This window comes from Mus caroli, chromosome 13 (assembly GCF_900094665.2).
Source record: "Mus caroli chromosome 13, CAROLI_EIJ_v1.1, whole genome shotgun sequence".
Taxonomy (NCBI): Eukaryota; Metazoa; Chordata; class Mammalia; order Rodentia; family Muridae; genus Mus; species Mus caroli.
Genome location: NC_034582.1, coordinates 33,533,708 through 33,545,291, shown reverse-complemented (window position 1 = coordinate 33,545,291; position 11,584 = coordinate 33,533,708). Strand labels below are relative to the sequence as shown.

Here is an 11,584-nt window from a genome sequence, read left to right as displayed (position 1 = left end):
TCTTTAAAAAAAAAACAAAAACAAAAACAAAACCTTCAAGGAAATGAATTACCTTTAGATCTTCCAGACTCTTCAGCATCTCACTTAGGAATCTGTAGTAGTCTCCAGACCTTGTAAGCAGTTCAATGTATCTCGCATGAATGTCCGCAGCCTTGGGGGAAAGAGAAAAAGAAATATCAGTTGTTTTTTTTTTTTTAATTCTGTACAAGTTGAATAATTTTGCCTTCTTAAAATCATAAAACGGGCTGGAGAGATGGCTCAGAGGTTAAGAGCACTGGCTGCTCTTCCAAAGGTCCTGAGTTCAATTCCCAGCAACCACACGGTGGCTCACAACCTTCTGTAATAGGATCTACTGCCCTCTTCTGGTGTATCTGAAGACAGCAACAGTATACTCATATAAACATAAAATAAATATTAAAAAATAAATAAAACAGTGGTATTATAAGATTAACAGTAAATTCCCATCTATCGGTTTTGCTGGACCCAGAATCTAGAGATCCAGCAAAACAAAGGACCCGAGCCATCTGTGTTCCGTCCTCTCCACTCCAGTTGGCCTTCTCTGACATCTGTGGGGAAAGCTGTCTTTTAGAAATCTACTACACAACTTCCACTACTTAGGTCCACCTCACCAAATTCGGCAAGTCCCGTCCAGTGTATAAACGACACACTCAGACTTCCACAGATGATTTCCTAAACTGTGTCGTGGGTACTGACTCACACCAAAGGGAGACGGGTATAAGCCCTGGATTAAGGTGGATACTCTGTACCAGAGATGCATTTATTGCAGCAAGGTAGGAAACAGAGCAAAGACAGGTAGAAGCGACAACACACATTAAGAGATACATAATGGCTTATGATGGTCGACATTGAGATAGGTAATGACTTACTACATACCTCTTGCAGAATCACCCCGGATGGGGACTGAACCATGGTCCTCTTGATAGGTATGTTCAGTAGAGTTTCCAGCCCTGAGGTGTACGATGCCAGCTGCAGTTCATAATCCTGCAGAATAACAACGTTTAGGAAAAGCATCTTTGTGTTGGCAGTGATTCAAACCCAGGATCCTGCCTGCTTAGGTAAATACTCTATCCCGAAGCTATATACTCCACTCCTTAGAAAACCCATCTTTGCTCGTTTTCAGTTTTTGAGACAAAGTCTCACTGTGTTCCTGAATAGTCTAGAACTCACTGTCTGGTCCAGGCTGGCCTTGAATTCACAGCAATACTCCTGCCTCAGTCACTAGCAGTTATAATTCCACCGATTTACATCATCAAATTATTTCGAAGAATCTCTCACAAAGGCCCTTAACAATAATCAGTTAATATTGTTAATAAATGAAATTTGTTCATTTTTTTTTCACAGAGTGCTAATCTAATGAATAAAGACTAGCTTTTTCCACAGGGATATTTCCAAAGTGCAATGAAGTAAAATAAACGGGACCCAAACTCTTGGCCATTTAGGACTGTAAACCTTGGGGATGGAGAAATGGCTTAGCAGTTAAGAGCACTAATTGTTCTTCCAAAGGAACCTGGTTCAGTTCCCAGCACCCACATGGCAGCTCACAACTGTCTGTAACTCCAGTCCAAGAGATCTGATAGTCTCACACAATCATACAAGCAGGCAGAACACCAAATGCACATAAAATATAAATAAATTATTTCTAAAAAGAAGTGTGAGTCTTGAATGGCTAAGCTATCTCTCTACCCTGAACTCAGTGAATAGCAAACTTACACAGGTTCTTCAGGACAGAATATAGATGGTCACTACCTTTAATAAGTTTATAGGCTTTAAAGGAAAACAACAAATAATGTGATTAATAACACTCTTGATGAAATACCAACGTTCTTTTAAATCTTCAGGTTGTTAGACTCAGTGGCGAGCACCCTTGCCTAAGTGAGCCATCTGGCCAACCATCACGAACCATTCTTTTTTTAATCCTTTGGTATATTCATAGGTGAATACAGCGAATTCAGATTCTACACCCTCCCATAGTAGTGTGCCATCATTCTTAATGGAACCGATATACCTTAATTGAGTTTGCACAAAGTTCAGCGATTTTATGCACTTCTTCTGATTTGTCTCGTTTGCCAGATATTTCATTGTGCAGGTTCTATACAGAATGAAATATTTCAAATGTTAAAGCATACAAATCATACAAATCTAAGTGTTACTTCTACGGTGGTCCCCCCCCACCCCTTCAGTCTATTACTATATGGACTCATGTTCAGGAAAGGCTTGAGAGGAGAACTTTTCTCCATTCAGACAGGAGAAGAAAGCCTCCAATTTATTACTTTTAAGTGGAGACTTTCACTCAGCACTACTGTATAGGTCTCCTCTCCTCTCCTCTCCTCTCTCTCTCTCTCCTTTTTGAGAGAGGGTCAAGGCTGGCCTTGAACTCTAGAATCTCCTACCTCTGCCCGCACCCCCAGCTCCTGAGATTACAGGGAATGCACGCACTCGCTGTCTCAGTTCTAACGCTTCTTTACTAGATCCCAAAACCACCCCCACTATCACGATTCTTCAGTCATATTCCTTTCTAATATTCCACACTCCTTAAACATTCACAAGGTGGATTCATAACATGAAATATTCATCATTTCAAACTAGTGGCAAACCCAGCTTAAACAAAACTAATCTCAACAGGACGTTGGAGTCGGGCTCTACCTTCTGCTCATTCAAAAACCGCATGACTGTGTTGGAATCTCCAAACTTCATGGACTCTAGAGAGTCCTGGCGGCGTTTGGCATCATATAGCCACTTGCAGAAGCTCTGATAGTTGTCCCGATAATTCCTCAGTTGTTTGATTTGTTTCTCCAGGTCCCACAATCTATGGAAAAATGCATAAAATTATTAGGACACTCTTATTACATATTAAAATATGTAGCACATTAAGTCAGCCAACAATTCTCCTTGGTGTCGAGGTAAAGGAACTGAAATCCTACAAACACAAAAGCTTATATGTGAATGTTTATCATAGCATTTTTTCATCATATCTCAAAACTAAAACCCCTAATATCTATCAACTATGATGCACTTCCAAACAAGGGAACAGTTGCCAGCCATAAAGAGAGATGAAAAAGCTGTGTGTGGCAGAACTCGGGAGGTAGAGGCTGGAGGATCAAGATTTTGAGGTCAATCTTGACTGCACCAGGCACTGGAAGACAGCCAGGGTTACATAAGATCCTATCTTACCGCTTCCCCCATAAAAAACTAAAAAAAAAAAATAGACAAAATTTAACTGGGGGGAGGATTTAATTTAATTTTTTAAAGGCAGATTAAAAAAGTACTCAGATGTGATATCAGGCACATGCCAATCATCCTAGCACTCAGGAGGTTGAGGCAGTGAGAGCTTAGGTTCCAAACCAGCCTGAGCAATATAGCATGACTCAGTGACCCAATTTAAAATATATATATCAGGGGGTTTGGGGAGTAGCTCAAAGGTACCTCCTCAAAGCTATGCTTGTCCAGCATACGGAAAGTCCCAGGTTCAATCCCCACTCCCACAGCAATAAATGACTAAGATTAAATAAACAAGACGCACAAAGCATGCCACAAGAGATAGGGCGCCTGGAAGCTACACACCGTGTGGAAGCCACTCACAAAAGCCTACACCCTGAATAAGTGCGTTTGTATAAACTATTCAGAATAGTCAGGACTAAGGACAGAAATCAGGCTGGCCAAGGACAGCAATACCACTCGTAGAATCTGAACCACCGAACAGGAGGACCCCGGGGAAGGAAGGAGGCCAGCACACCTGAAGTCTATCTGTTTATCTATCTTTTGCCAGCGGTCCGTCAGCTGGGTCACTTTCTCAGTGAATTTGCCCAGGTCCAGGTCATAGAGCGGGTACTGCTGAGAGGACTGGGAGTGGATCTGCTGTGCCTTCTGCAGCTCCGTCTTCATGGTGGCCAACAGCGACTTTTTCAGGTTCAAGTCATTTTTTATTTTCTGCAAGTTAAAGGGGGAAAAGGTGCACATGAATTAATCTCCTCCTCCACCACTGTACACCACCCCCCGAGTCGCTATTTATTACTTATTTTCTGATGCTGAGGCAAAATACCATTCTTAGCTACATACATATTGGCTCATATCACTGACTTTAAAAGAGGAAGACCTGGAGACATAGCTCAGTGTTGGAGAAGCTTAACAGTCACAAGGCTCTGGATTTGATCCTCAGTATTTCTAAGATAGTAATTCCCCTGCCTCTGCCTCTCAACTACTGGGATTACAGGCATAAACTACCACTCATGGCTGAGAGGCTCTGGTGTGTAGACATCATTCTAATTTAGGACTTCACCAACGATTCCCACTACAAATCACTTCCATCCTGTTCCTGATAACGGGCACTGGAAAACAGAGTTCCCTGTCAATGACAGACATTAGTCATGTGTGGACAATAAAAGCAAAAAGGCCCCAAGCCCCACGAAACCCAGTTGCACATCTTGGGTGGGGTAGTGCACCCCTATAATCCCAGTGCCACAAGGTGGAGATAAGAGGAGCTGGAGTTCTAGGCTAGCCTCGGCTTGAGACCTATGTGACCTACATGAGAGCCTCCTTTTTAAACAAAAGGCATGGGTGTTAGCCTATACCAATATGTCATTACCAACTCTCCAATCACATCAAGTAGATCACACAAATGTATGACACTGATATACTAGAAGAAACTAGGTACAGTGTATATGGGCTCTATCCTGTCAGCTTTCCTGTAAACCTACAATAATTCTAAAAATAAAATACTCATGAAAACTTAGTGAACCTTCGCAGCAGAGGGCCAAGCTCTCCGTCATTTCTCGGGGTCCAGGCTATCGTTCCGACTGTTTACGTTACCTTCAGCCCGCAGCGGTAAGCCTCTACTTTATCCAGGTCCAGACAGACAGTTTCCTCCTCCGTCAGCCTCGCTTCATAGACCTTCAGCATGTCTTCCGTTTGCAGAATAGCCTGGAGAAGGGCTCTCACGGAACACAGGCTGCAAAGCACAAAAGATGTGGCTAAAGTTTCCAGTGATGTAATCAGATGGTTACCATTGGCTCTCAGTCACTTTTGGGAAACTGGGCGATGTAAAAGCAGTTGAGAGGAGGGCGGGTGTCTTTAAGGCACAATCTCCAATAGGCCAAGCATATAATGAACAAAAGCAGGCAAGAACGAAACTTGACAGCGTTGGGGATGTGGGTTGTAGAGAGAACAGTCACCCTGGGCTCTATCCCCCACACCAAAAGGGAAAGCAAAAGGAAATTTGAAAGTGCCAACTGTTCTTGAGCGACATTGGCAGTGCACACCTGTTTAAGTAGCCATCTGAGACACCATTGATATTTTCCAGCTTCTGAAAGAGTCCAAATATCTCATTCTGCAGGTAGCAGTACTTTTCAGAGCCTCGGAAGTTGGCAAGCATGTCTTTAAGCTGATTGAGAACCTCAGCCAGGGCTTGGGAGTCGTTCTGTACGCTCTGTCAAGAAAGGAGGGGAGCACAAGTCACTAGCTGTGCAACTCTTTCGAAGTCATTTTTAATCGGACGCTTTAAGGTATGCCAGCATGCTGTCCTGCTCTGCAAAACAAAGGTTCCTGTCAGGTACCTGTCATATTGCTTATATACATGTGTATGGTAAGGGCACCTAAAATCTACTCTCTTAGGAAACTTTCAATGAGTACATTATTACCCACAGTCCCCTGCTTCACGCCAGATCTCAGATTGATCTTACTGCAAACGTGCACCCTTTGACCTTCATTCTCTGCACTTTCTCCCTGGCCCACCCCTGGTCATCACTAGGCATGTGTTTCTATATGTCTGACTCCTTATTAAATTAGACATGTAATTGAGACTTCATACTGTCTGTCTTTCTGCCCTTGGTCCATTTCACTCAACCTAACATCCCCTAGGTTCACACAGTTCTCAATTTTTCTTTCGTTTTTTAAAAACTGGATAATATTCCACATTGGGCTGGAGAAACTCAGTGGTTGGGGGCCTGCAGCTCTTGCAGAAGACCCGAGTTGGCTTCCCAGCACCTACCTGGGGCAGCTCACAGATGACTATAACGTCAGCTATGGGGGATCTGATACCCTCTTCTGACCTCCGTGGGAACCCATACTCATATACCTGTAACCTCCCTGACCTTTCATAATTTAAAATAAATATATCTTTCATAGTCTAAATATACCACAAGTTTAGGATATACATATGTGTGTGTATATACACACACACACACATTCTGCACTGTAGCTGTGTGATTCTTAACACTTTTAACCTTAAAAGCATCTCTAGTGTAGCAATGGAAATCAAATACACTAGCCTACAAACATGTACACCATGGGGTGGTTCTCTTTATTTACAGATAAGCCTAAGGACCTGCAGAATCAGGAGATTAACGTTAGCAGGTCCTACCTTGAGCTCGTTGATTTTCACGGTGATATGGTGTGTAGAGCCTTGCTCTGCAAGCAGGAGATTTTTAAGCGACATCCTGGCCTCACAATGTTCCATCTGCCTGCGGATCTTCTGCAGCTCCATCAGCAGCCATGTCTCCTGTTTGTCATTTTCTCGGTTCGTTTCGATCACTTTATTGTGGTTGACATCTTGGCAGGTACCCAGGTGAGTGATTTCGGTTTTGGTGACTATAAAAATAAGTTAGGACCATACATATGAGAGACTGCCAAGCGGGCAAGGTGCTAGGTACCTCAACTGTATAAAAATACTCCTACTCCCTGTGACTAGATTCTAGAACTCTGGGATACAAATTATTTTATATATCTGCTGTGTAGTAGATAAAGCTTGTTGTGCCTCAAGTATTTGTGCCAGAAGACTGGTCCCTAATGTAAAAGTCCTGATGTAGCAGGGCCTTTAAGAGGTAGGCCTAGTAGATTATTAGGGTACTACCCTCAACAAGCATGACTGTCCATCTCCTGGGGGATGTTTAAGTCCCTGGCACTATTCAGACCTCAATAGAGTGATTTATTCTAAAGGCATTCCATCCTTTGTACATGCCACCATTCCCACTTCTGCTCCTCTGTTGAGTTACAAAAAAGCCACAGATCACTCACCAGGCTCCATACTGTTTCCAAGCCATCAGAATAACGAACTAAATAAATGTTCTTTCTTTACCACTTGTCCAGTTTCAGGTATTTGATTCTCTCAACACATAGCATACTAAGCGTCATTCAAATAAACAGTTCTACACAGGTGGCTTTCTCTTTTCAAACTAACCTATGTGACGGATACTAAGGAAACAGATGGTCCAGGCTGACCTGTCTGGTGCTGGGGGTGGCCAGGAAGCTGAATGACCAGGGTCTGGTAATGCTTCTGGGCATCCGTGAACTGGGACTGCATCCTCCGCTTGTCATCGTCTCCAAACATCTCCGAGCCTTGGCTGTTCTTGATGAAGTCTTGGTAATGGAGCTCAAGGTCTTCGATGGTCTTCATGTAATCTTCCTGTCTCATCGTTTTCAGCTAGAAGCGAATTGGGCACAGTGAGTTGGGGAGACACGACTGCCCTCATATCCCCCACGCAAGACAGAGTGCTCAGGGCAACCCTCGTCATAGGCTAAGATAGAAAAGGTCTTGGAGGCTTCATCAGTGTTTCTAAGAAACACAGCAGTAGCTTGCCAGTGGCTTTTTCCTTCACAGATTTTTTTTATTATTATTATTCAAACACAATAGTATGCAACAATAGTATGCAGAAACTCAACTGTAAATAAAGCAAACACAGCCATTTAAAATAGCCATTCTAAAAGATAAAGGGCCTCAAGGGACCTAAAACTTCCTCTCCTGTCTCCTTCTCTTCATTTATCACTTCACTAAAGGACTACTCCACCCACAGCTCTGCCAACCACACCTTTAAGGACCTCTGCCTCAGAGGGATACTTTCAGAGTTCTCCCAAGAATTCCTCCTGACTTCCCCTTCTGTCTTGTTCTAGTGGATATATATGATATCATTCCGATGATCTCTAAGGAGATGGGGGCCCACACCATCTTTTCCCTAAGTATTTTGGCTTGTCAGGTCTCTTCAGGGGATATGTCTGTTTGTCTCACAACCAGCCCTGTGCTGACTCTGCCTTGTTTTGTGGTACTAGCTTAAGAACCCCAGGCTTCATGCACACTAAGCAATCTTTCTATCCCCGAGTCCCATCCCTTTCTGTGCAGCAGTGGACCAACCAGTCCTGTGAAAGACTAAAGGCCTCAGGTGGTGGGAAACAAAATCTTCGTCTGCCCAGTGAATAGGTACCCTGGACCACATGGCCCTTTAGGCAGCCCTGGAGACATACCTTGGCAATAGTCATGGCTCTGATCTTCTCGATGTCGATCATGCAGTAGTGCCAAGATACCAGGCTCTTCATGTTGATGTAGAGCTGGTTCCACAGAGCCAAGATGGCTTCATAGTACTGCTCAATCCTGAGAGGCAGAAAGGGAAAACACTCCAGCCCAAACAGAAAACCTGGACAGGTTTGCACAACTGCCATAATCTAAACCAAACCTTATGGATTGTGTGATTTTCAAAACTGCCAACATGTCAATAGATTGAGACTAACCTTCTTCCCCGAAGTAGACCCGTGACTTTATCTATAGTCATATAGCTCATTCAGATCACCCTGGTTGAGATAGGCTATCCAATTCTTTGTTATATTGACTGTTAGCAGCGTTTTAATTTGCAAAGGGCTTAAATTCGGACAACTCCAGAACCCTGGGCAGGAGAGGAAGGGAGGGCATTTCCCAATACTTCCCACTCGATGTGGGGCTCAAGATTTCCAGTCTAAAGCATGTGAAAGAATCTGATGTGGACAGCCTATAAAATGTATGTTCTACTGGCTGTTGAACAATTGCTGCCATAAGGGGCATGTCATATTTGTGACTACTTTTGAAATAACTGATTTACAAAGAAAGAGAAAAAGAAAAGGAAAGAATGTCAAAACCAGAAGCTCCAAAGGGCATGGCAAATGTCACTCGTGCTTGCCTCTGGCTCTCTGATATGGTCAGATGTTCTCTTTTATCCATAATAAAATCTTCAACATAAACCTGTGACTACAGGAAGTGCATTTTCTGGGGGCGATTACAATAAGAAAACACTGCTGTGAGCAGCCTTCCTGCCCCACCATTCAGAGTCACAGTTGTTAGGAACTTCAGAACTTACTTGCAAGAAAGGTCCACAGCCAGTGGGTTCGGAGGTGGGATGATCAGGCCCACGGAAGGGACAAGCATGTCCACGCCTCCAGGGCCGGTCACGTACCACTTGCTGCGCTCGTTGTTGTCCTTCAGGATACACTCATCCCCTTTGTGTACGATTTTCTGCCAAAGAAACAGGGATGAAAATGAAGCCATACAGCCTGTCGGTCCTCCTATGCTTCCCCATCAAATGAAGACAATCGAGACACTCCCAAGCAAGACCTGTGCGTAAATCACACATGTGAACCAAAAGGGGATCGGCAGAGTCAGCTGCATCCTGCGTGACTTAGAGAAAGAGACTCTTCGAAGATTGCCTAGGAGTATGAGAAAACCTTTTCTCCCACAGGCAAACACTTCATCTTATTTTCTTCCTGTTTTGAATTCCTGCTTTGTTTATTAGACTTTAATATGGGGGAGTCACTTGTCTCAGTCATATTTGCTCTTAAATTGACATCAGTCTGTAAAAATAAAAAAAGTAACCTTCTCTGTGAACTTCTACCTAGCCTGGTGGCTATTGGCAGGAGGGTTACAAGTTCAAAGACTGCCTGGGGTGTGAGCAAGATTAAGGGTAAACTGATCAACTTAGGAAGACTATATCTCAAGATAATAAATTCCAAAAAAGGCCTGGACATATAGCTCAGTGGTCGTGTGATTGCTGGCCATGTGTGAGACCCTAGGTTCAGTGGTCAATACACTAATAAATAAATAAATAAATTCAAATAATTAATTACACACACACACACCCTTTATTTATTTACACAGGCAGAATTGTACTGTGTAGCCTGGGTGGGATAGCCTAAAACTTACTATGTAGACCACGATGACCTTGAACTCACAGAGATCCTCCTGAATGAATGTGAAGACTAAGGTATGTATGTGCCACTACACCTGGCTGTATACAGCTTCTTAACATGGCTACTGACGGCTGGTGGTGCAGCTTAGTAACAAAGTGATTTCTTCATCCTGACCCCTCACACCACAGAAGAAGAAAACCAAAATAACAAAAAAAAAAAAAAAAGCCAACCTGCATATTAAGGCAACTGTTCGTCCAAACATAAATTTTCACCTCATATTTCAATCCAGTCTACTATTATCTGTCTTTCTTTCCCTTCTTTCTTTCCTACCTTCCTTCCTTCTTTTTTCTTTTCTTCCTTCCTTTTTTCTTTCCTTCTTTCCTTTCTTCCCTTTCTGCTTTGTTGTTGTTATTGGCTTTTTGTTTCTGTTGTTGTTTGGTTTTGGTTTTTCCTTGAAACAGGGTCTCACTCTCTTCCCTGGGCTGTCTTTCTATGTAAGGGGAATTCTGTTCAGCCTTCCATGTTCTAGGATTACAGATGTGGGCCACCACGTTCAGCCCAACTTACTTCTTTCTCCCCACACAAGTTCTTAGAACATGCCACAGGGTAGAACAGACCCATCTTTCATAAAGCTCTTCTAACTAAGTAAACACATTTTGTCCCTTAGAGTCTTCAGAATTTTATTGTAATTCATAGATAAGAATGGAAACTAACCCATCTCTCTATCAACCTGTATAAAACTTCCCACAGAGCCTACAGGATTGATATGATCCAGAACTGCTAAAAATTCTGCAGGAGACTCACTTAACAAGAGCCATGGCAATGCTATTTCTCGTTTGCATTTATCTCCTCTGAAACTTAACAGTGGGGCGATCACAAATAAGTAAGGTTTAGGTAGTACAAGAAGGCAAAAGGCAACCTTTAGAAGGTTGTAAACCTTCAAGACTACCATTGTCTAGATGAGGGGTGGATCTCAGAGGTGGTCTGTGCTCAGCCTAGCCTGAAGCTTTGCCGACCTTCCCCAGCATCCAAAGGAAGCAGCTATTGTCCTAATTCCTGAGAGTTCCCAGTGACTCAGCTCCTGGTTACTGCATTGGCTCATTAGGTGACTGCTTTATTTAGAAAAGGCACAACCATGGTACTTATTGAAACCAAGATGGGTTTTGCCCTCTTGATTGGCAGGAGCTTATGTAAAGAAAGGGAAGGCTTTGCTAGGCCTCTGAGCGGGGAACACACACCTGGTCTTGTTTGTAGTCACAGAGAGCCCTGAGGATAATGGGCTTGTTGCTCCTGTAGTCTGGGTTCCGAGGTTTCAGCTGCACGATCTTCTTGGACTTGTTTACCAAGTTCTGCACCTGACGCTTGTATTCAATGATTTTCTCCCGTTCTTTCTGCAATTGCAAACACAGTCTGCTTTTAACACGAGTGCCCTGTGAGCTTTAGAGACCTCTTGAAGGAGCTGCCACAACATCAAAGTTAAATATCGCTACAGTTCCATCAGTGATAATAAGCCAGAAATACATCATGAGGTAACATAGCCTCCCACAGTGAGCAGTTTGAATGAACTGAGCAGGAAAGACTATGTACATGAGAGGGCCATGTGGAGAAGATGTGAGATGTGTTTCCCAAGGGTCTTGTCAAGTCA

General features: G+C 43.2%; 1 protein-coding gene across 3 annotated transcripts in view; it reads right to left on the bottom strand.

Annotated features, from left to right (window-relative positions):
* Dsp (desmoplakin) overlaps positions 1–11,584 on the bottom strand; it is a 45,651-nt gene that overhangs the window by 8,030 nt on the left and 26,037 nt on the right. For all 3 annotated transcript variants that reach the window (XM_021180003.2, XM_029468338.1, XM_029468339.1), the window contains exons 11-22: positions 11,178–11,330; positions 9,114–9,268; positions 8,251–8,377; positions 7,234–7,435; positions 6,377–6,603; positions 5,277–5,443; positions 4,828–4,966; positions 3,755–3,948; positions 2,665–2,827; positions 2,027–2,110; positions 895–1,002; positions 53–151 (exon numbers count right to left, since the gene is read on the bottom strand). In XM_021180003.2, coding sequence (XP_021035662.1) covers positions 53–151; positions 895–1,002; positions 2,027–2,110; positions 2,665–2,827; positions 3,755–3,948; positions 4,828–4,966; positions 5,277–5,443; positions 6,377–6,603; positions 7,234–7,435; positions 8,251–8,377; positions 9,114–9,268; positions 11,178–11,330 — 1,818 coding nt within the window. The remainder of the gene's footprint in view (positions 1–52; positions 152–894; positions 1,003–2,026; positions 2,111–2,664; positions 2,828–3,754; positions 3,949–4,827; positions 4,967–5,276; positions 5,444–6,376; positions 6,604–7,233; positions 7,436–8,250; positions 8,378–9,113; positions 9,269–11,177; positions 11,331–11,584) is intronic.